General features: G+C 42.8%; 1 protein-coding gene across 28 annotated transcripts in view; it reads left to right on the forward strand.

The window, feature by feature from the left end:
• Positions 1 to 25,714, forward strand: part of LOC126266634 (kinectin) — a 327,061-nt gene that overhangs the window by 288,142 nt on the left and 13,205 nt on the right. For 8 of the 28 annotated variants that reach the window (XM_049970998.1, XM_049971004.1, XM_049971007.1 and 5 more), the window contains one exon: positions 9,904 to 9,930. The exons of 8 other annotated variants lie outside the window; for them this stretch is intronic. In XM_049970998.1, coding sequence (XP_049826955.1) covers positions 9,904 to 9,930 — 27 coding nt within the window. Of the gene's footprint in view, positions 1 to 8,174; positions 8,250 to 9,903; positions 9,931 to 25,714 lie in introns of all 28 variants that reach the window. 12 more of the 28 variants (XM_049971003.1, XM_049970996.1, XM_049970999.1 and 9 more) reach the window with 2 other exon arrangements.

The raw sequence follows: 25,714 nt of genomic DNA on the forward strand, positions 1-25,714 counted from the left end.
TGGCATTGTTGATTGCGGAGCTACAACAGACACAAATACCTATATTTGGAAAGTTCCCTACTTTCATCACATATAAAGCAATTGTTCAGCCTTTAACCTTTCTGGTAGTAGGTGATTGGAACAGTGAAAACTTATTTCGAATTGAAGCTTTCAAACTGTTTTGGTTCTCTATTTCGATCGGATTGAGTCTTAACACACTCTGCTTAGAATATTCCTCTTTGTTTTCGGAAGGTTTAGGGTGTGCTACCAATTTCAAGGCTCACGCCACAATGAAATTGACAGGTGCTACCATTTCTTCCATGCCTGCCCAGTCCCAGTAGGTTTTTTGGGAGCAAGTCAAATTAAAACTATATTGACTTATGCCTTCGGTGTTACTACACGTCTAGTCTAGTGAGCAGTCTACTCTGATCGTAATTATCAAAAAATCTCATAGCAATCTTTGGCTCTATGGTAATTTTAAAGTGTCCTTAAATTCACAGTCTATTGTTTATGCCATCCCTTACCCCGTCTGTATGAACTCTTCGCATGCTTTTCCAAATGTCAATATGTTTCCAAATAGACTTGTCAGAAGACTACTTACAGCTCTCTCTAGATGATGATTCTCAGTGTGTCCTTGCAGTGATTACCTCCTTCAGGTTATATCAATACCAGCACCTGCCATTGGGTATGGCTTATGCCCCTGCCATTTTCCAACAATTTTTGGAGCAACTCATGGCATTTGTGCTGGTGTGCATTAACTACTTGGATGATATTGTGGTCTCAGGTTCCTCAACATACAAACATTTGTGAACCCTCTATGCCTTATTCACAGTGCTACGGGCTGCCAGTTTGACAGGTAACTTGGACAAATCACAGTTCTTTTCAGCAGTCTGTAGTTTCTCAGTTCTGAAATCTCACATGCTGGTGTCTGGCCTTCACATAACCATGTTGATGCCATTACAGTTTTCTACATCCTACCAGGGTCAAAGGGCTGCAAGCCTTTCTCGGAAAGATTACACACTACTATAAATTTCTTCCTGGTGCAGTCACATTGGCCCAGCCACTCTTACATAAAAATATCCCTTTTTACTGGTTGTCCTCCTGTGAGTATACTTACACCTTGTCGTTGTTGTTGTGGTCTTCAGTCCTGAGACTGGTTTGATGCAGCTCTCCATGTTACTCTATCCTGTGCAAGCTTCATCATCTCCCAGTACCTACTGCAACCTACATCCTTCTGAATCTGCTTAATGTATTCATCTCTTGGTCTCCCTCTACGATTTTCACCCTCCACGCTGCCCTCCAATACTAAATTGTTGATCCCTTGATGCCTCTGAACATGACCAGAAGAAGGGATCGGTTGGTAGGGCAAGTTGTGCCACAAACTTCTCTACTCCCCAATCCTATTCAATACTTCCTCATTAGTTATGTAATCTACCCATCTAATCTTAAGCATTCTTCAGTAGCACCACATTTCGAAAGCTTCTGTTCTGTTCTTGTCCAAACTATTTATCGTCCATGTTTCACTTCCATACATGGCTACACTCCATACAAATACTTTCAGAAATGACTTCCTTGCACTTAAATCTATACCCAATGTTAACAAATTTCTCTTCGTCAGAAACGCTTTCCTAGCAATTGCCACTCTACCTATTATATCTTCCCTACTTTGACCATCATCAGTTATTTGGCTCCCCAAATAGCAAAACTCCTTTACTAATTTGAGTGTCTCATTTCCTAATCCAATTCCCTCAGCATCACCCGACTTAATTCGACTACATTCCATTATCCTCATTTTGCTTTTGTTGATGATCATCTTATATCCTCCTTTCAAGACACTATCCATTCCATTCAACTGCTCTTCCAAGTCCTTTGCTGACTCTGACAGAATTACAATGTCATCGGCGAACCTCAAAGTTTTTATTTCTTCTCCATGGATTTTAATACCTACTCCAAATTTTTCTTTTGTCTCCTTGCTCAATATACAGATTGAATAGCATTGGTAGAGGCTACAACCCTGTCTCACTCCCTTCCCAACCACTGCTTCCCTTTCATGCCCTTGACTCTTATAACTGCCATCTGTTTTCAGTACAAATTGTAAATAGCCTTTTGCTCCCTGTATTTTACCCCTGCCACCTTCAGAATTTGAAAGAGAGTATTCCAGTCAACATTGTCAGAAGCTTTCTCCAAGTCTACAAATGCTAGAAATGTAGATTTGTCTTTCCTTAATCTAGCTTCCAAGATAAGTTGTAGGGTCAGTATTGCCTCACGTGTTCCAGTATTTCTACGGAATCCAAACTGATCTTCCCTGAGGTCGGCTTCTACTAGTTTTTCCATTCGTCTGTGAAGAACTCGCGTTAGTATTTTGCAGCTGTGACTTATTAAACTGATAGTTCAGTAATTTTCACATCTCTCAACAAGTGGTTCTCTTACCTCCAAAGGTCTCTTTCATTTTCCTGTAGGCAGTATCTATCTTAGCCCCTAGTGAGATAAGCCTCTACATCCTTACATTTCTCCTCTAGCCATCCCTGCTTATCCATTTTGTACTTCCTGTCAATCTCATTTTTGGGACGTTTGTATTACTTTTTTGCCTGCTTCATTTACTGCACTTCTATATTTTCTCCTTTCATCAATTGAATTCAATGTATCTTCTGTTACCCATGGATTTCTACTAGCCCTTGTCTTTTTACCTACTTGATCCTCTGCTGCCTTCACTACTTCATCCCTCAAAGCTACCCATTCTTCTTCTACTGTATTTCTTTCCCCCATTCCTGTCAATTGTTCACTTATGCTCTCCCTGAAACTCTGTACAACCTCTGGTTCTTTCAGTTTATCCAGGTCCCATCTCCTTAAGTTCCCACCTTTTTGCAGTTTCTTCAGTTTTAATCTACAGGTCATAACCAATAGATTGTGGTCAGAGTCCACATCTGCCCCTGGAAATGACCTACAATTTAAAACGTGGTTCCTAAATCTCTGTCTTACCATTATAGAATCTATCTGATACCTTTTAGTATCTCCAGCGTTCTTCCATGTATACAACCTTCTTTCATGATTCTTAAACCAAGTGTTAGCTATGATTAAGTTGTGCTCTGTGCAAAATTCTACCAGGCGGCTTCCTCTTTCATTTCTTAGCCCCAATCCATATTTTCTCCTACTATGTTTCCTTTTCTCCCTTTTCCTACTACTGAATTCCAGTCACCCATGACTATTAAATTTTCGTCTCCCTTCACTATCTGAATAATTTCTTTTATCTCATCATACATTTCATCAATTTCTTCATCATCTACAGAGATAGTTGGCACATAAACTTGTACTACTGTAGTAGGTGTGGGCTTCGTATCTGTGTTGGCCACAATAATGCGTTCACTATGCTGTTTGTAGTAGCTTACCCGCATTCCTATTTTCTTATTCATTATTAAACCTACTCCTGCATTACCCCTATTTGATTTTGTATTTGTAACCCTGTATTCACCTGACCCAAAGTCTTGTTCCTCGTGCCACCGAACTTCACTAATTCCCACGATATCTAAATTTAACCTATCCATTTCCCTTTTTAAATTTTCTAACCTACCTGCCCGATTAAGTGATCTGACATTCCACACTCCAATCCGTAGAGCGCCAGTTTTCTTTCTCCTCATAACGACATTCTCTTTAGTAGTCTCCACCTGGAGATCCGAATGGGGGACTATTTTATCTCTGGAATATTTTACCCAAGAGGACGCCGTCATCATTCAATCATACAGTAAAGCTGCATGCCCTCAGGAAAAATTAAGGCCGTAGTTTCCCCTTGCTTTCAGCCGTTCGCAGTACCAGCACAGCAAGGCCATTTTGGTTATTGTTACAAGGCCAGATCAGTCAATCAACCAGACTGTTGCCCCTGCAACTACTGAAAAGGCTGCTGCCCCTCTTCAGGAATCACACATTTGTCTGGCCTCTCAACAGATACCCCTCCATTGTGGTTGAACCTACGGTACGGCTATCTGTATCGCTGAGGCACGCAAGCCTCCACCTAACGGCAAGGTCCATGGTTCATGGGGGGGAGGGCTTATACCTCATACCTTATTACGGCCAAATTTACACTTGGCACCTTTCTTAGTAACTTTCCAGCCAAGACAAGATCTTGTTTTGACCATAAATACCTCCCAGTATGACCTTAGGGCCAATGTCGCACACAAATGTGCGGCCAGTTTCGAGCGCCCTTTTGCTTCAGTTTCCAAAATCTCTCTCAGATGCAACAGCACTTCCTGCAATAGAAGAAGCATCTCCAAAAATATCATGTTTTCCTACATGGTTCTAAGTTTTTTGGTTGCTGATGATAAACCTCTGGTTTCCCTTTTCAGTCCTTCAGCATCTTCACCAGACAGAGCAACCCATCACTTGCAATGCTGGGCTCTGTTTTTGTCACACTATAATTATGAGATTATTATACGACTCACAGCACAACAATAATACAGATGCTCTTTCTTAATTATGGAATGGCCCTGTTACAGCATTCGATCGTGATGAACTATTGTTTTTCCATTTAGACATAACTGCCCAAAACACAGTGGACATTTTTCGCATTCTCAGTTCTGTGATTTCAACAGCTGTAATGCCAATCTTGTCTGCTATCAAGTTGTTTAGTATGTCCAGCATGGCTGAGCATAGGATCCATTGCGTAATTATGATGCTGTTTGCCACTACCTCTCAGTTCCTGATTGTGTTTTACTGTTGGCTACTGAGAAGTCAACACCCAGGGTTGTAATCCCACCCACATTGCAGCAGGCTGTCATGCGAATTCTCCATCTAGACCGTTCGGGGGTCTTTTTGTGCTCAATTTCTGGCTTGCCACCACATGTTTTGGCTGGATATTGAAAAAGAGATCACACATGTGCATAGTGCGCCACCCATCGAGTGGCACCACTGGTGTCTCTTTACATGTGCAGCCCTGCCCCCCTCCCACCCTCCTATCTACTCCTCCACCCTCCTATCTACTCCTCCACCCTCCTATCTACTCCTCCACCCTCCTATCTACTCCTCCACCCTCCTATCTACTCCTCCACCCTCCTATCTACTCCTCCACCCTCCTATCTACTCCTCCACCCTCCTATCTACTCCTCCACCCTCCTATCTACTCCTCCACCCTCCTATCTACTCCTCCACCCTCCTATCTACTCCTCCACCCTCCTATCTACTCCTCCACCCTCCTATCTACTCCTCCACCCTCCTATCTACTCCTCCACCCTCCTATCTACTCCTCCACCCTCCTATCTACTCCTCCACCCTCCTATCTACTCCTCCACCCTCCTATCTACTCCTCCACCCTCCTATCCACTCCTCCACCCTCCTATCTACTCCTCCACCCTCCTATCTACTCCTCCACCCTCCTCCACCCTCCTCCACCCTCCTCCACCCTCCTCCACCCTCCTCCACCCTCCTCCACCCTCCTCCACCCTCCTCCACACTCCTCCCCACTCCTCCCCACTCCTCCCCACGGCAGTGTTTTCATTTTGATTTTGAGATTTTGTTTCTTTACTTGCTTTGGCTTCTAGTAGTTGACACTTTCTCAAAATTTCTGTAAGTGGTTTGTTACTTATCGACATCCACGGGAGTACAGTTGTGACGTTCTCAATGATTTTTCTGTTAGAAGTATTGCCATATATGCTTGTGATGGATGACGACTCGCAGTCCAAGATTTTGAGGCTTTTTGTACAGAGTGGCACCCCTCATTTACATCCTCAGACCAATGGAGAGGAAGAGCGGCTGGTCCACACATTCGAAATCCAGACGAAAAAATATGTCACTCGATCTTCTCCTGAGGAACCCCTCCATAGGTTCTCAAGTTCATTTAGGTTAACTCCACTAGTAACCATAGGCTGTTGAAGGTGTTTCATGGCCACTAGCCCTCTACACAGCTTCATCTCCTCTGGCTGACACCCAGTCACTCACTGGCCACCACTTCACAATGATTCCATCTGGGCTGTGCCGTCTAGGCCCATGGGTTTGGCCAGGCCCCAGGTGGATACCAGTAGTCATCCGTCGCAGCTGAGGTAATCGTCTCCGATGGCGTGGACACGACATTGTGACCAGCTTTGTCTTCGCTTGGCCAACCACACCTCAGAGAGCCCTCACGGTGAGGACCGTGCCTTGTTCAGCTCTTGTGGCACCTTCACAGCAAGTGCTCCCTTACGGCCTCTTGCATGGCCGTAGAACCAAGCCTGTCTGTGCTTGTGCCATTTCAGACCGTATTCTCCCGTATCAGCATGTGACACTTGTTTCAGCAGTTGTCACCTGTTGGTGAAGGTACGGGCTTCGCCACAGTGAACACTTTTCCCCAAGGGGGAAGAAATACTGTAACCTTACAGTGTGAGCATGCATAATCAAAGAGTGCACAGTAGAAATGCCCCCACAGCTACCCTAGTGTAGAGAGGCGACCCTCCCAACCTGGATAGACAGCATGCTGAGCCTTCGGGCACAATTATTTTTGCTTGTTTATTGTATGCTCACCTACGTGACTGTATATTGATGTGCTCTATAGTTATGAGACTGTACTGTATTTATTTAATTCAGTATTATTGTTAATCTTTCCATGTGGAAGCAGAATAAAACTTGTTTGGCGCTAAATCTGGTATTGTGTGTACACAGCGTTACAATGACTTTATTGTTGGGAAATGTAATCTTGTAGTGAATATGATTGCATAAAATTAGAAACACTCTCCTAAAATTAAAAACGGAACAAGCCAACTGCCAAAGTACTGCACAGAGCATGAGTTTATAACTTCGTGTGTTAACAGTATTAGGTGCTTTGTCCTGATGATTACCTCCAGCACACAAAAACTGCAGTCTACAAATAACTGTGAAGTGCACATACAGTTGTACCAGATGTTAGGGTTTCTTTAAATTTCATTTGCATACGTAGTGTGGCAGGAATGCTTAAACGTCTCTGTCCACAGTAGCATGTCATTCCATCGGCAGTAAGCACGACTAAACACAGAACGAACATTCTGCCGTTTTGAGAACTTCACACTTACAATTTTACTGCATTCAAGCATAAACTGTCATGCAAAGTCAATAATATGAATATAGAAGAAATATAATTGTATTAATAATGAAACATCCTATATATTGTGTAGCTGAAGGAAAATCAATCGTTTTAACTTTGTAAGGACGGTTCTATTTCGTCCAATCGCTGTACATTGCAGTTGCATTTATTTTATTGTTAACTGTTAGTGTTTATTATTAGTATTGTATTATAATTATGTAAATATTTGTAGGTTGTCATTGAATCAGAGAGTTGATAACTGGCATTAGAAAGGAATGTCTCAATTTTTTTTCCCTGTATGTAACTTTTTGGACCTTGTAAATGGTGTAAAGTATTTGTTCTCATTGTTGTGCATGACCACCTTAACTCCTCATTTTAATTCTATTTGTTTTTGTTTGCAATCACATTCTTTTTGTAAGTGACCAAGTAACTATTGAACCTACCATATTAGCACATTAAACAGCAGTATTCATAAGTCCATGAAATTAGAGAAAATTGTATAATTAACAGTTCAGTGCAGCAGTTTTGTGTCAGTAAAATATAAGAACTGTTATTAATGCTAGTTATATCATGGTGAATACCTTATGCTGTGACTTATGGGAGTATTCATACCACATTGACAATATGAAACTTTGTGGCAGGAAGTTTCATACCAGTACACACTCCACTGCAGAGTGAAATTGTATGACACAAACAATTGATACAGATTGTTTCATTAAACTTAACAACAGTGTGACATATGTTGTACTTTCACAAATGAAAAAGGATAGGGGTTAAATGTAGTGTTACCAGAAGTGCCCTCAGCCTAAGGCAGCCTGCAGAGTGCAGATGCTGCATCTGCCCCAGCTCTGCCTCTGGCAGCACTTCACCATGTCACGCTCACACACAGCTTAAAAAAGAATTATGTAATAAGGATTTGTCACATCACTGACCGTATGCATATCATAAATTTCAGCTTGGTTTAAAGACCAAAAGGAAGGAGAAGCAACAAAAATAAAACTGTCAGTAGATGGGTGAGCTCTAAGTATTTACTATTATGTTTTGCAAATTAAATTCTTCATGGACTTATCAATAATGTTGAATTATTAATTATAACAGTGACACACAGCATTATTAAACTCAGTGTGTTCATATTTCTCTCAAAATAGAGTTGCATCTCTTTTCTCTTCTTCTGCAGGCTGCACGTGAGGTATGTGGCGTGGAGTTTGCCTTTAGCTGTATTGAAAAATCTCTTCCAGTGATCATTAGTGAGGTATGCTTGGATGTTGGTTCAGTGGATTGATGTTGTTGCATGTATTGGTCTTGCTTAACATGGCTGCAATCTGCACTGGGTATGTTGTGCATCATTTGTGTGCTACCTGCTATAACTTCTGCATTTTATCATTTCCATCACCCAGACTGCCTGTAATGTTTGCTGTAAAGGAGGAGACAAGAAAAATGTCATTACAATTACAACTGATATGTCCACATGCAGCTTTGAGCTTTAAAATTAAGCTCTGTCTGAAGTTGTCATAATGCTTTTGGGTAGAAGATTGAGGCCTTTTGTTTAACAGTAACTATTCGGGCCTACCTCTGGACTGTATTTAAAAGAATAATAAGAACATTATTCTATTTGATGAAAAAGATTCGTATTGTCATCTTCCCTGGTGAGTTGAACAAGTGTATAATTGTCAGGTTTCCATCTTGGGGAGTTCAGCAAAATAGTGTGATGTTGTTCTGGGAAAGATGACGAGATACCCATCCAAATGTCATACCATTTCAGTAAATTTGCCTGCCTGGAAACATAAGAATCTGCAACTTTTGCAAATGATTTTCACCACTGCGCTTGTTAATTTTCTTTGTAGGTTGTGTGGTGAAATTTCATGACATTGTGAGTTGTGTCCTCATTCTCTCTCCAGTATCTAACACGATGTTCCTCCAGTGTGCATATATGAATTGTGCTGAAAAACGTAGATGCAATATAAACAGTGGGATAAGTAATGGTATAACCAGTTGCTATATAGTGGATAGTTTGAACATTGGATTTCCACATAAGTAAGAATAGGAACACATTATTTATGAAATTGAGTTCCTCAGAGAGAACACACGTGCTGTGGGTCCACTCACTCCGTCTTCTCTGTAGCGTCAACAAATGGATGGCTATCATAGGATAGAATGGCCCCTATTTTAACAATTATTTGTTTCCAAACATATATTTATAGGGCTTTTTCTCTAGACTTGATTCATACTATGAGAATATGGGACACTAAATTAACTGTGTACAGATGACTACTCGCCATAAAACTCAGTGTTCAATTGCATGCCTAATTCTCACAAGTTTTAGTATCCTCTTAACTACACTTTTACTAAATCTGAACTAGAAACTATGTTTATTTGGTGGGATCCTCTGACACCTGCAGAAATTTTACCCTTGATAAATCTAGAGGGTTCTTACTATTTAATTACATTAACTTTTTAATCACATTCAGATATTCATACAGAACGTCTATACTGGTGGTGAGAGGCCTTCATGGACGGAAATTACAGTATGCTATGAGACTGAATATTAATATTTTACTGCTATCCAATTCATTTAATGAATATTTCTCTTCAGGCTGCAGTTAAATGAAGACTCTAACTTAAAATACTCTGTTTTAAATATGCAGAAGGTTTATGATGTGGTCAGTGTATTGTTTGCTATTGTACTTTCTCCATCTACTGTTTCGTTTAGATATTTGTAGGTAGCTTCCCTCCACTGTAAGTGTTTTGTTACATGCATGTCCTGCAGTAATAAATGAAATTTTTAAATTTCTGAAAACAAGTGCTGATAACTATTGCTAGTGTTGCTTTCAGTTTGTAGGTTATAATTATTTTTTCTTTCTGTTTGCCTACCACCTTTCATTTTATTCAACACATGGGCTGATTAGTATGCAGTCTCAGCGATCTCTCTCCTGGTAAGTCTGTGCCTGTATCTGTTGTTTCGTGTAAGTTGTGTACATAAAGTTCTGTTTTTAATGCTATGTTTACTTTCTTATATGTAAGTCTCATTAAAGATAAAGAAGTGTTCACAGTGTGAAGTTGTGTGTGACAGATCTTAAAAGCGAACACTACTTTGTGTGATTCTCAGTGTTTATGCATTCAAAACCCCAAGCTTCTGTTGCATTGTCCTCACATGTTCGTAAGCATCAAGTTGCCTAGTCCAAAACTTTAATATCTCTTTCTCCTGTTCTTAGATTTTCCTAAGTGTAGTAGTGTTGCATTGTTTTTGCTGTAAACGTAAGTTGTATATTAATTCTGGCACCATTGGGTTTCATTTCATAAGGGTCATAAAAAACCTACTTTTCATCTGAAACTCAGTTAATGTAGAATATTATTTTATCTGTTGGGTGGGTAATGGAAACCACTGTATTGTGATATAACTAAATTTTTGGTGAGCAGTGGTTGAATTAACTAACAGAAGTACTAAACAGCACATCGACAAGGTACAAATCTTGAGGAACAATGAACTCAAAAAGACTATTATACACATTTTAATCAGATTGCAGCAGAGTCATTCGTATAGATTACCTAAAAATGTTCATGGTTCAGATAATGTGTGCAGTTGAGTGTAAATAAACTAGACAATGAAATGATGCAGAATTATGTATTGAAAATATCTTACATGGATAACAAAAGAATAATGTAGATACGAATCAGAGAGAACAGAAGAAAAGGAATATCAGAAACTTTTGACAACTGTTTATAGATTCAATAAAAAATTTTGTCATTGAGCCATTATGTGTCAGTGCAGTTACCTATAACTGTGGCAACAGCTGTTCCTAAGACAGCTAAAGTACAAGAAAATTAACAAGAGATAGAAGAAACATTTACTCTTCGAAAAATCATGAAAGCTTGGTGCTCCGCAGCTTTCATACATTTGCTAAAAGGCATCTTCAGTGCACAATGAGTTGCACTAAATTGTTTTATTTGCCAAAACTGGTTTTCTGGTTTATAACCCATCATCAGTGGCATTTGATATAGAGGAACAAACAAATGTATGTGCATTGATTTCTACAAAATAAACAAACATTGGAAAATTGGGGATTGAATGTAACAATTTTATGAAAAGGATAGTTGCTACACACCATATAGTGGAGATGCTAAGACACGCCACACACACGCCACCACCACACACGCCGCCGCCACTACCACCACCACACACGCCGCCACCACCACCACCACACACGCCGCCGCCACCACCACCACCACCACCACCACCACCACCACCACCACCACCACACACGCCACCACCACCACACAAACAACTCGCACAGATGACCATAGTCTCCTACCAGACGTAGCATCTTTCTTACCAGTAGTCTGCAAAAACCAGTTCATAGGTGGTGGCCACTGATGAATTGTGTATACAATTGGAGTTAATGCCCTCAGTGTCAGTTAATACCTGACAATGGAGCACTGAAGCACCAAATCTGGTAGCCATACAATAAATAACATCGTAAGGATGGCTGTAGGTGTTTCATTTTATTATATTCTTGATAATGTTTGACATAAGTGTCATGTAGCATGAACATGGAACTGACAGGACAAGGAGTCTACATTAGTTGTCTTTTGTTATTTCTGAGAACATACACTATGTGATCAAAAGTATCCGGACACCCCCCAAAAACATACGATTTTCATATTAGGTGCATTGTGCTGCCAGGTACTCCATATCAGTGACATTAGTAGTCATTAAGCATCGTGAGAGAGCTAAATGGGGTGCTCTGCAGAATTCAGTCTTTGAACGTGGTCAGGTGATTGGGTGTCACTAGTGTCGTACGTCTGTACGCGAGATTTCCACACTCCTAAACATCCCTAGTCCACTGTTACTGATGTGATAATGAAGTGGAAATGTGAAGGGACACATACAGCACAAAAGCACACAGGCCGACCTCGTGTGTGGACTGACAGAGACCGTCGACAGTTGAAGAGGGTTGTAATATGTAATAGGCAGATATCCATCCAGACAATCACACAGGAATTTCAGACTGCATCAGGACCCACTGCAAGTTCTATAACAGTTACGCAGGAGGTGAGAAAACTTGGATTTCATGGTCGAGCGGCTGCTCATAAGCCACACGTCATGCCAGTAAATGCCAAACAACGCCGCCTCACTTGGTATAAGTAGTGTAAACATTGGACGATCGAACAGTGGAAAACCATTTTGTGGAGTGATGAGTCACGGTACACAACGTGGCAATCCGATGGCAGGGTGTGGGTATGGTGTATGCCCAGTGAATATCATCTGCCACCTTGTTTAGTGCTAACAGTAAAATTAGCACCTCTGATAACAAAGTTAAAACAATATGGAATATAGTTAAAAGGGAAACAGGGCAACCAAGGTCGCAGGTCAACAGTATTACTGTTAAGCACAATGAAAAGCTTATAAATGAAAAATCACAGGTTGAAAATATTTTTAATAATCATTTTATAAATGTAGTGGAAAATATAGGCACCAGCTGCTCACCAGATAGGGCAGAACTCTATATGAAAGAGGCATTCCCGGTGCAAACAAATGAAATTGAAATCCTACCCACTTCACCGTCTGAAATTAAGAAAATAATAAATTCACTTAAGAATAAAAACTCACATGGAACTGATGGTATCTCCAATAGAATACTAAAATCTTGTCCACACCTGACAAGTCGAGTTCTTAGCCACATATGTAATAGCTCATTGAATCAGGGAATATTTCCTGACAGATTGAAATATGCCATAGTTAAACCCTTGTATAAAAAAGGTGACAAGACAGACGTCAACAATTATCGTCCTATTTCACTTCTGACATCCTTCTCAAAAGTGTTTGAAAAAGTAATGTACTCAAGAGTAACTTTACACATTAGTGGGAATAACGTTTTAACAAAATGTCAGTTCGGTTTTCAGAAAGGTGTTTCAACAGATAGTGCTATACACGCTTTCACTGATCAAATTTAAAATGCTCTGGATAGTAGAACATCACCAATTGCGATTTTCTGTGATCTCTCTAAGGCTTTTGACTGTGTGGATCATGAAATCCTCTTAGATAAGCTGAAGTACTATGGAATGAATGGTTCAGTACACAGATGGTTCACTTCATATTTAACTGGTAGAATGCAGAAGGTTGAAACAGTAAACCCACATAGTACACAAAGGGCATCAGATTATTCAGACTGGGGATGTATCAAGAATGGGGTACCACAGGGTTCTGTCTTGGGGCCTTTATTGTTTTTAAGATATGTTAATGACTTGCCTAATTATATTCATGAAGATGCAAACTTGGTTCTCTTTGCAGATGACACAAGTATTGTAATCAAGCCTAAAAAGCAAGAATCAGCTGAGGAAAATGCAAATAATGTTTTTCAAAGAGTTATTAGGTGGTTTTCCGCAAATGGACTTTCATTGAACTTTGAAAAAACACTGTACATACAGTTCAGTACAGGGAAAGGCATAACACCGGAAATAAATATAGAGTGTGGGGGAAAATCTTTAGCTAAAGCAGATTGTTCAAAATTTCTGGGTGTCTGTATTGATCAGAATTTAAACTGGAAGACACACTTTGACAATCTACTGAAACGATTGAGCTCAGCTACCTATGCTATTAGTGTCATTGCAAATTTTGGAGACAAGCACATCAGTAAGTTAGCTTACCATGCATATTTTCATTCGTTGCTTTCTTACGGAATCATCTTTTGGGGCAATTCATCACTAAGAAAGAAGGTATTTATTGCACAAAAACGTGTTATCAGAATAATGTCTGGGGTTCATCCAAGATCATCTTATAGACAATTATTTAAAGAATTAGGGAAATTGCCAGTAGCTTCACAATATATGTACAGCCTAATGAAATTTGTTGTTAGTAACCCAGATCACTTCAGAATTAATAGCACAGTCCACAGCTACAATACTAGGAGACAGGGTGACCTTCACTACCGTTCATTGAATTTGACATTGACACAAAAGGGGGTGAATTATACTGCCACAAAGATTTTTGGTCAATTGCCAAACAATATCAAAAGTCTGACAGACAACCAATCGGCATTCAAAAGTAAGTTAAGGGAATTCCTGAATGACAACTCCTTCTACTCCATAGATGATTTTTAGACATAGGCCAAAGAAATACAGGAAGCATTAACAATTGTACCGTATATAAGACTAACAATGATTATTTGGGATAAATGAATCTTGTGTACTTTGACACGTTCCACATCATTACGAAAGAATCGTGTTCATGGCCCATGGAACAAGTAATATAACTAACTAACTAACTACCTTAGGAGGTGGTAGTGTTACAGTGTGCTTGTGTTTTTCATGGAGGGGGCTTGTACCTCTTGCTTTTTTGTGTGGCAATATCACAGCACCACAGCACAGGCCTAAATTAATGTTTAAGCACCTTCTTACTTCCCACTTTTGAAGAGCAATTCGGAGATGGTGATTGCATCTTTCAACACAATCGAGCACCTGTTCATAATGTGCAGCCTGTGGTGGAGTGGTTACACAACAACAACAACAACAACAACACCCCTGTAATGGACTGACCTGCATAGAATCCTGACCTGAATCCTACAGAACACCTCAGGGATATTTTGGATCACCGACTTCATGCTAGGCCTCACTGACCGACATAAATACTTCTCCTCAGTACAGCAATCTGTGAAAAATGGGCTGCCATTTCCCAAGAAACTTTCCAGCACCTGACTGAACGTATGCCTGCGAGAGTGGAAGCTGTCATCAAGGCTATGGGTGGGCCAACACCATATTGAATTCAGACATTACCGATGGAAGGCGACACTAACTTGCAAGTCATTTTCAGCCAGGTGTCCAGATGCTTTTGACCACATAGTGACTTTGTATATATCTGTTACACACAGTCAAATAATTAAGTAAATTACAATTTTTGACAATTTTCATATGAAGGTAGACTATACAAAAGGTATAAGATTGAAAATTAATCCAACATATCACATCAGATTAGACAATCCTTACGTGCTTGACACACTCCAAACTAAAATTGTTCAGTTAAAACTGTTGAAATTTTGTATATAAGAACTATTCTGTAACTCTGTTTGTTCATCAGGTATGCTGTCTGGTTGTTTTGTCATGTGTGTGTATATTTCAATTTCTTCTACAATATTTAATAATCTGCCTTTTTCTGCTTTGTGGAGAAATTTTTTTTTTGTGCCATTAGCAGTATGCTTGTTCTCTCTTAAATGAGCACTTGAATGCTGGGAATTGGCTTTACTAAGATTAGTATGTTCCCTAAATCTGCTTTTGAAGTTTCTTCCTGTTTGCCATTATAAAATTTATTGTAATCTCTACATGTTACTTTACACATTTGATGGATTATAAACCTGAAAACCAGTTTTGGCAAATAAAGCAATTCTAGGGCAGCTCATAGTGTAATGAAGATGTCATTTAATAAAAATGTATCTTGTTATACGATGTCAGAAAATAATCAAGGATTGGGAGGTTGGGTTCAAATTTTCTCCATTTATCCACAAAATGTGTAGCTTATTTTCTAAAGCTGCAATAAAAAATAAAAAAAAAAATACTCTTGGCGCACAAATTATAGAACAGTAGAACTATTCAAAATTTTACTTCAGAGTCATTTCTTCTAGTAGTAAATGATTATTTTGCTGTGTTGAAAGAAATGTTTGTAAATTACGCAAATGTTGTCATTCATTGTGAAGTGCAAAGTTAAGTATGGGGCCATTAATTAGTTGGATACTGAACTGTTTCATCTTGGCTTCTTGGAAACTGCTTATCCTCTTTGACCACCCTCTGAATGACTGTTGTCATAATGGAACAAGCACCTCCATAGACCATTCTTTTGTTCCATACCTTAGCCTTTTCTCAAAAATTTATGAAGATGTGCTCCATCACACCATTTCCCATTTACAGTGTTACATTAAAAAAAAGGGTGATTGTGATCACATGTTAATTTACACCATTCCTTTGCCTGTCTACCCCCCCCTCCCCCCCCCCTGCCTCCCCTCCCCCCCCCCCCTCCCTTGTGGGTCTGGGGGTTAGAATAGACCCGAGGTATTCCTGCCTGTCGTACGAGGCGACTAAAAAGTGTTTCACAAGTTTTGGCCTTTATGTGATGGTCCCCTTTATGGTTTGACCTCCATTCTTCAAAATTTTCCCGAAGAGTGAACCAACTGGGGACGTGCGCCTTTCAAGGTGCATCATGTCCATCGTGCATTGAGATCTTTAGCCCACTTTCTCGTTGTCGCATTGCAGTCCTGGCCATTCTCCATCTCTTTTGCGAGGACACCTTCCTTGGGGCGTTTTCATCTGTACACTATGCAGTGTCGATTTCTGGGTCGACGATGACTATGGACTTCTTTGCACCTGATATCCAGCACGGTAGCCAGTCCGTTGTAGTGCTCCCTGCCGCCGTTGGATAAGCAGCTGCAGCAGCAAGTCGTATAACCCTAGCTTACTTGTTTGTTAGATAGTTTAATTAATTTCTTTGCGTGTTTTTGGGTACTTGCATTGTTTAATTCATATATTTCAGACGTATTATAGTATTTGACAGTTGTAGCATCGCGCTATAGTGTTTACTTCGTAGATTCTTACTTAAATTGCGTGTGAGTTTCGTATAGGAGGTGCAATTTCGAGTTTTAGTTACTGTAATTGTAAATTCAGCAGATTGTAGCACAGTCGTTAGGCATTTGTACAGGTTAGTTGATACATTCTTTGCGTGTTCAGCTTGCGTTATCTAGGCACGGACTCGTGTTTCGGTAACTGTTGTTAAACATCGATTAGAATGGACAGGGACTGCGATTGCTGTGTTCGGATGAGGGCTGACTTGGCATCCCTTCGCTCACAGCTGCAATCGGCGCTGACTTCGGTCGCGCAGCTTGAGGCTGTTGCCAATGGGCACCACTGTGGGGAGCCGGACTCGGGTATCACGGGGATGTCAACCTCGTCCCGTCTGTCCCCAGATCGGTCTGCCGCTGTGGTTGCCCCGGTTGCTGCCCGCAGTGGGGCTGAGCCCTCGCCTGTGGTTCATTGGGAGGTCGTTCCAAGGCGTGGCAGGCAGAGGCGTCCCCGGAGGCTGATCAGAAAGCCTCCCCAGTGGGGAAGAAATCCAGTGTGCACTCCGTGTGCATTCTGGGAGGAGTCATTCCTGATGTGGAAAGGGTCCTTCCGGATGCCATGAAGAGCACAGGGTGCAGCCAGCTGCAGGTGGTGGCACATGTCGGCACTAATGACGTGTGTCGCTTTGGATCTGAGGAAATACTCTCTGGATTCCAGCGGCTATCTGATTTGGTGAAGGCTGCCGGTCTTGCTTACGAGATGAAGGCAGAGCTCACCATCTGCAGCATCGTTGACAGAACCGACTGCGGACCTTTGGTGCAGAGCCGGGTGGAGGGTCTGAATCAGAGGCTCAGACGGTTTTGCGACCGTATTGGCTGCAGATTCCTTGACTTGCGCCATAGGGTGGTGGGGTTTCGGGTTCCGCTGAAAAGGTCAGGAGTTCACTACACTCAGCTGGCGGCTACACGGGTAGCGGAGGCTGTGTGGCATGGACTGGGCGGTTTTTTAGGTTAGAAGGCCTCGGGAAAGTGCGGGATGGGCTGCAATGTCAAAGGGTGCTTGGCAATTACAGGACGTGCTTGGATCAAGGAACAGTCGGAATTATAGTTGTAAATTGTTGTAGTTGTGCTGGAAAAGTCCCTGAGCTTCAAGCGCTAATAGAAAGCACAGAAGCTGATATCGTTATAGGTACAGAAAGCTGGCTAAAGCCTGAAATAAGTTCTGCAGAAATTTTTACGAAGTCTCAGACGGTGTTCAGGAAAGATAGATTAGGCAGAATTGGTGTTGGAGTGTTTGTGTCTGTCAGTAGTGGTTTATCTTGTAGTGAAGTCAAAGTAGATACTCCGTGCGAATTGGTGTGGGTGGAGGTTATACTTAACAGCCGAATTAAGTTAATAATTGGCTCCTTCTACCGATCCCCAGACTCCGATGATACAGTTGCGGAACAGTTCAGAGAAAGTTTGAGTCCCGTAACAAATAAATACCCCACTCATACGGTTATAGTTGGTGGGGACTACAACCTACCCTCGGTATGTTGGCAAAAATACTTGTTCAAAACCGGTGGTAGGCAGAAAACGTCTTCCGAGATTGTCCTAAATGCATTCTCCGAAAATTATTTCGAGCAGTTAGTCCACGAACCCACGCGAATTGTAAATGGTTGCGAAAACACACTTGACCTCTTAGCCACAAACAATCCAGAGCTGATAGAGAGCATCATGACTGATACAGGGATTAGTGATCACAAGGTCGTTGTAGATAGGCTCAATACCATTTCTTCCAAATCCATCAGAAACAAACGCAAAATAATTTTATTTAAAAAAGCGGATGAAGTGCCACTAGAAGCCTTCCTAAAAGACAATTTCCATTCCTTCCGAACTGACTATGCGAATGTAGACGAGATGTGGCTCAAATTCAAAGATATAGTAGCAACAGCAATTGAGAGATTCATACCTCATAAATTGGTAAGAGATGGAACGGATCCCCCGTGGTACACAAAAAAGGTCCGAACGCTGTTGCAGAGGCAACGGAAAAAGCATGCGAAGTTCAGAAGAACGCGAAATCCCGAAGATGGGCTAAAATTTACAGACGCGCGAAATTTGGCACGTACTTCGATGCGAGATGCCTTTAATAGGTTCCACAACGAAACATTGTCTCGAAATTTGGTAGAAAATCCGAAGAAATTCTGGTCGTATGTAAAGTACACAAGCGGCAAGACGCAGTCAATACCTTCGCTGCGCAGTGCCGATGGTACTGTTATCGACGACTGTGCCGCTAAAGCGGAGTTATTGAACGCAGTTTTCCGAAATTCCTTCACCAGGGAAGACGAATGGAATATTCCAGAATTTGAAACACGAACATCTGCTAGCATGAGTTTCTTAGAAGTAGATACCTTAGGGGTTCGAAGCAACTCAAATCGCTTGATACGGGCAAGTCTTCAGGTCCAGATTGTATACCGATTAGGTTCCTTTCAGATTACGCTGATACTATAGCTCCCTACTTAGCACTCATATACAACCGCTCGCTCACCGATAGATCTATACCTACAGATTGGAAAATTGCGCAGGTCGCACCAGTGTTCAAGAAGGGTAGTAGGAGTAATCCATTTAACTACAGACCTATATCATTGACGTCGGTTTGCAGTAGGGTTTTGGAGCATATGCTGTATTCAAACATTATGAACCACCTCGAAGGGAACGATCTATTGACATGTAATCAGCATGGCTTCAGAAAACATCGCTCTTGTGCAACGCAGCTAGCTCTTTATTCGCACGAAGTAATGGCCGCTATCGACAGGGGATCTCAAGTTGATTCCGTATTTCTAGATTTCCGGAAAGCTTTTGACACCGTTCCTCACAAGCGACTTCTAATCAAGCTGCGGAGCTATGGGGTATCGTCTCAGTTGTGCGACTGGATTCGTGATTTCCTGTCAGGAAGGTCGCAGTTCGTAGTAATAGACGGCAAATCATCGAGTAAAACTGAAGTGATATCAGGTGTTCCCCAGGGAAGCGTCCTGGGACCTCTACTGTTCCTGATCTATATAAATGACCTGGGTGACAATCTGAGCAGTTCTCTTAGACTGTTCGCAGATGATGCTGTAATTTAGCGTCTAGTAAGGTCATCCGAAGACCAGTATCAGCTGCAAAGCGATTTAGAAAAGATTGCTGTATGGTGTGTTAGGTGGCAGTTGACGCTAAATAACGAAAAGTTTGAGGTGATCCACATGAGTTCCAAAAGAAATCCATTGGAATTCGATTACTCGATAAATAGTACAATTCTCAAGGCTGTCAATTCAACTAAGTACCTGGGTGTTAAAATTACGAACAACTTTAGTTGGAAAGACCACATAGATAATATTGTCGGGAAGGCGAGCCAGAGGTTGCGTTTCATTGGCAGGACACTTAGCAGATGCAACAAGTCCACTAAAGAGACAGCTTACACTACACTCGTTTGTCCTCTGTTAGAATATTGCTGCGCGGTGTGGGATCGTTACCAGGTGGGATTGACGGAGGACATCGAAAGGGTGCAAAAAAGGCAGCTCGTTTTGTATTATCGCGTTATAGGGGAGAGAGTGTGGCAGATATGATACACGAGTTGGGATGGAAGTCATTACAGCATAGACTTTTTCGTCGCAGCGAGACCTTCTTACGAAATTTCAGTCACCAACTTTCTCTTCCGAATGCAAAAATATTTTGTGGAGCCCAACCTACATAGGTAGGAATGATCATCAAAATAAAATAAGAGAAATCAGAGCTCGAACAGAAAGGTTTAGGTGTTCGTTTTTTCCGCTCGCTGTTCGGGAGTGGAATAGTAGAGAGAAAGTATGATTGTGGTTCGATGAACCCTCTGCCAAGCACTTAAATGTGAATTGCAGAGTAGTCATGTAGATGTGGATGTAGATGTAGATGTAGATGTAGATGTAGTGGGGCCGCCACGAACCCTGTTCGTTGTAGCCTCCTGACCACACAGAGATCGCTTTGCTGACGTCTGCACCGTTAACTTCACGCATATGCCAAGAGGTAGATGCCGATCCCCCTGGGGCATCTGGACTCCTGGCAATGGCCATCCCACTAGGTGGCCTTTGCTGTGGCTGGGTGGCGCCCGTGGGGAGGGCCCCTGGTCAGAGTGGGTGGCATCAAGGTGGATGACACGGGATGAAGCGTAGTCCATCATCTCTTGATAGTGGTGAACCACCAGTCTCTGAGCATTCACAAGCTCAATTCAATACACAGAAGTACAACCCAAATCGTTCCCCTCCCTGGCCACACCATGGGAAGAGCGTTAGGCTAAGGATGGCAACGCATCTTATTCGCCCTGGTATCTTTTATGTTTGAGAGGTGATGAGGAATCTTTCATGATGATGAAGCCTCAGCTTTTTGCTGAGCTTTTAGAGGACAAGTTTTGGGAGGTGGAGGGCTTGTCCAAAATGTGATCTAGGTCACTCTTGATCAAAACAGCATCCTCTGCCCAGTCACAGGCGTTACTCGCTTGTGACAAGCTGGGGGATGTTTCTGTAACCATCACACCCCATAAGAGCTTAAATATGATCCAGGGTATCATATTTCACAGGGACCTTCTTTCGCAATGACGATGAGCTGCACACCAATTTAGAGCAGCAAGGTTTACATTTCGTCCGGCGTTTCCACCGGGGTCCGAAGGATAATCATGATGCGGAGAGGCGTAACGCGTCTTCAGCTTCCCTTGCTAGGATGGGGTCCCTTGGGACACTTCCTTCCGAGGTTTCTTCTAATGGGAAAGACGACACCCGCCAGTGGCTGAAGAGCCCAAAAGCAGCTGGGCGTAGGGCTTCAAGCTCATCCTCAGTCCCGGAGACTGAGCCAGTGAAGTCCACCCAGCCAGGGAAACCCAAATAGCAGCGAGAGAAACCAAAAAGAAAATGCCCTAAGACCAAGGAAATTGCAGTGGCACCATGTCTAAACTTTACTGTCGCATTCGACCTTTGCTTCTTAAATACTGGGGCCGCCACACATTTCAGTGTGGCTCATGGTAGTTACTCGGCCATTGATTTATCAATTTGCAGCCCATAACTTCTACTACCTATCCACTGGAGAGCACATGACGACCTGTGTGGTAGTCATCACTTCCCCATCTTCCTTTCACTGCCCCAGCGTCAGGCACGTGGATGCCTGCCCAGATGGACTTTTGAAAAAGGCAGCCTGGGGAACTTTCACCTCTGCTGTCACAGCTGAATCTCCCCCCCCCCCCCCTCCCCCCTCCCCACGATAACATCGATGTGATGGTTGAGCAGGTGACTAGCGCAATTGTTTCTGCAGCAGAAAACGCCACAATTGTTTCTGCAGCAGAAAACACAATCCCTCGGTCTTTAGGGTGCCCAAGGCATAAGACAGTCCCTTGGTGGCTGGCAGAAGTCGCTGAAGCAATTAAAGAGAGTCGGCGAGCTCTATCTACATCTACATCCATACTCCGCAAGCCACCTGACAGTGTGTGGCGGAGGGTACCCTGAGTACCTCTATCGGTTCTCCCTTCTATTCCAATCTCGTATTATACGTGGAAAGGAGGATTGTCGGTGGCATAAGTGGCACCCTTCCATGGAGCACCTCATAGCCTTTAAATGGTTTTGTGCCAGTGTTCACTACCTTATCAAACAATGGAAGAAAGAGTGTTGGGAGTGATACGTCTGCACCGTTGGGTGCCACACGTCACCTTCCTAAGTCTGAGCAAAGATCGAAACGTCTTCTCGGGTACCAGGTCCCAACAGCTGTCCCCGGTGTTACCATAAATGGCGAATTATGTACCGACCCAAACGCAGTTGCTGAGAACTTTGCTCGAGCCTCTGCGTCAGAGAATTACCCAGCAGCCTTTTTGCACACTCAAACGGCGGCTGGAAAGGAATATCCTGTCATCCACTACATGCTGCAATGAATCCTAAAACGCCCCATTTACAGTGTGGGAGCTTCTCAGTGCCTTTGCACATTGCCCCGACATAGCTCCTGGGCCAGATCGCCGGTGCTCAAACCCAGTAGAAACCCACTTGATGTGGATAGCTATCAACCCATCAGCCTCACCAACGTTCTTTGTAAGCTGTTGGAACGTGTGATATGTCGGCGGTTGCGTTGGGTCCTGGAGTCACGTGGCTTCTTGGCTCCATGTCAGTGTGGCATCTCTACCACTAATGTGATTTCCCTAAATCGGTTCAGACAAATGCCGGGATGGTTCCTTAGAAAAGGCACGGCTGATTTCCTTCCCGTTGTCAATGGGACGTTAAACAATAATTTCCTCCTCCTCCTCCTCCTCCTCCTCCTCCTCTACCATTGATAATCTTGTATCCATCGAGTGTGCCATCCGAACAGCCTTCTCCAGATGACACCTGATTGCCATCTTTTTTTACTTACGTAAAGCATAAGACACGACTTAGTGACATCATATCCTTGCCACATTGTATGAGTGGGGTCTCTGAGGACCACTCCTGATTTTTAATCAAAACTTCGGGATGCTCCGAACTTTCAGTGTCCAAGTTGGTGACTCCCATAGTTCCATCCACATCCAGGAGAATGGAGCCCTGCAGGACTCTCTATTGAGTCTCTCTCTATTTTGAGTGGCCATTAATGGGCCCTCCGTCTCACCTCTGTATGCAGATGACTTCTGCATTTCATACTGCTGCTCCAGTACTGTTGGTGTTGAGCGGTGCCTCTAGCGAGCCATCCACAAGGTGCAGTCATGACGTGTGTCATGCACTTCTGTCGGCGTTGTACTGTTCGTCTGTAGCGCACACTGTACCTTAACGATGATCCTCTCACTGTAGTGGAGACATATCAATTCCTAGAACTGGTTTTCTACACTTGATTGACTGGGCTCCCTGTACAGAGCCCTTTTCCAATCCCGAATTGACTATGGGAGTGTGGTTTATGGTTTGACAGCGCCTTCAGCATTGCATTTACGTGACCATGTGCACCACTGTGGGGTGCGATTAGTGACAGGAGCTTTTAGGACGAGTCCGGTGACCAGTGTACTGGTGGAGGCTGGTGTCCCTCCACTGCAGATGAGACATGCGCAAGTGCTCACCAGTTATGCAGCAAACATTCATAGTTTCCCTGAGCATCCGAATTACCGTCTCCTTTTTCTGCCCGCGCAGTCCATCTCCCGCATCGGTGGCCCAGATCTGGGCTAACGATTGCTGTTCGTGTCTGGTCCCTTCTCTCCGAACTGGAGTCCTTCCCTTTACCACCTTTACTTGCAGTCCGTTCATGTATGCCTCCATTGTGTATGCCTCGACCACAGCTTCACCTGTCCTTTTTGCATGGCCCTAAGGACTCCGTTAACCCCGCCATTCTCAGCTTCCCTTCCTCTCGATTTGTGATGTGTTCCGGGGCTCTGAAGTGATTTACACCAATGGCTCAATGGCTGATGGTTATATAGGCTTAGCATATGTTCATGGAGGACATATTGAGCAGCACTCCTTGCCAGTTGGATGCAGTATTTTCACTGCAGAGCTGTCGGTCATATCTCGTGCTCTTAAATACATCTGCTCATGTCCAGGCGAGTCATTTCTCCTGTGTACTGACTCAATGAGTAGTCTACAAGCTATCGACCAGTGCTACCCTCGCCACCCTCTGGTTGTGTCCATTCAGGAGTCCAACTATGCCCTGGAACAGTCCAGCCATTCCGTGGTGTTTGTGTGGACCCCGGGATACATTGTAATTCCCGGCAACAGGCGATGCGGAAACTGGTTCTGGAGATAGGCATCTCCGAAGCTGACCTGTGTTTTGTCTTATACCGCAGGTTTTTTCAGCTTGGGAGACAGAATGGCATAACAGCATGCACAACAAACTGTGTGTCATTAAGGAGACTATCAATGTGTGGAAGTTTTCCATGCTGGTCTATCTCAGGGAATCAGTTGTCCTCTGCCGGCTCCACATTGGCCATATGAGGCTAATGCATGGTTACCAACTCCGTTGCAAGGACCCACCTCAGTGTCACTGTGGCTCCCAAATGACAGTCGTCCACCTCTTGCTGTGGACTGACCACTTTAAGCTGCTCTTCTGCAGACTTCTAACTTTCCCAGCACCCTGCCTTCGGCGTTGGGCAACAATGCCTCCACAGCAGCTTTAGTTTTACGATTTGTCTGTGAGAGTGGGTTTTATACTTCTGTGTAGGTTTTAGCGCATGTCCTTTGTCACTCTGTCCCCTCCACCCTAGTGCTTTTAGGGTGGAGGTTTTAATGTATTGCAGAGTGGCTGGCTTTCCCTTTTTATTCTCGTGGTTGGCCAGCCACTGTACTCTGCTTTCATGTTTTACTCTTTTCTGTTTCTAGCATCTCTGTTGTTTTCTTGTTCTCTTTTGTTCCTTTTAATGTTTGTTGCCTTCCTTTCCAGTTTGTGTTATATGCTTCATCAGTCTTATTCTCAGACTTGCGGCATTGTTTTATTAGGAACAAGGGACCGATGACCTCTTAGTTTATACCCTCCTCGCACATTTAAACAAACCAACCAACCAACCAATCTTTGCCTGTATTCCTTGCTATGCTTTCATTGGACAAGCATCTTACTTGAGAATACAGTGTCCCCCTCTGTTCTTTTTGGTCTGTCTGCAGTCAACAGGCATTAAGTTTAATGTTTTAAACTTGTCATAGTTACCAGCTGTTGCTGTCGTGTGTCGTCGTCCTCATCGTCAGTCCAGAGACTGGTTTGATGCAGCTCTCCATGGTATTCTTTCCTGTGCAAGCCTCTTCATGTCCAAATAACTACTGCAACTTGCATCCTTCGGAATCTGCTTAGCTTATTCATCTCTTGTCCTCCATCTACTAGTTTTACCATCCAGTACTAAATTGGTGGTCCCTTGATGCCTCAGAATGTGTCCCACCAACTGACCTCTTCTTCTTGTCATGTGCAAAAAATTCCCCTTCTCCCCAATTCTGTTCATTACCTCCTCATTAGTTACATGATCTTCCCATCTGATCTTCAGCATTCGTCTGAAGCTCCACATTTTGAAAGCTTCTATTCTCTTCTTCTCCAAACTGTTTATCGTCCATGTTTCACATCCATATGTGGTTACACTCAGTAATAATACTCTCGGAAAAGACTTCCTGTCATTTAAATCTATACTCGATGCTAACAAATTTCTCTTCTTCAGAAGTGCTTTCCTTGCCATTTCCAGTCTACATTTTATATCCTCCCTACTTTGACCATCATCAGTTATTTT

The sequence above is a fragment of the Schistocerca gregaria genome, chromosome 4, assembly GCF_023897955.1.
Source record: "Schistocerca gregaria isolate iqSchGreg1 chromosome 4, iqSchGreg1.2, whole genome shotgun sequence".
In the NCBI taxonomy this organism is placed as follows: domain Eukaryota; kingdom Metazoa; phylum Arthropoda; class Insecta; order Orthoptera; family Acrididae; genus Schistocerca; species Schistocerca gregaria.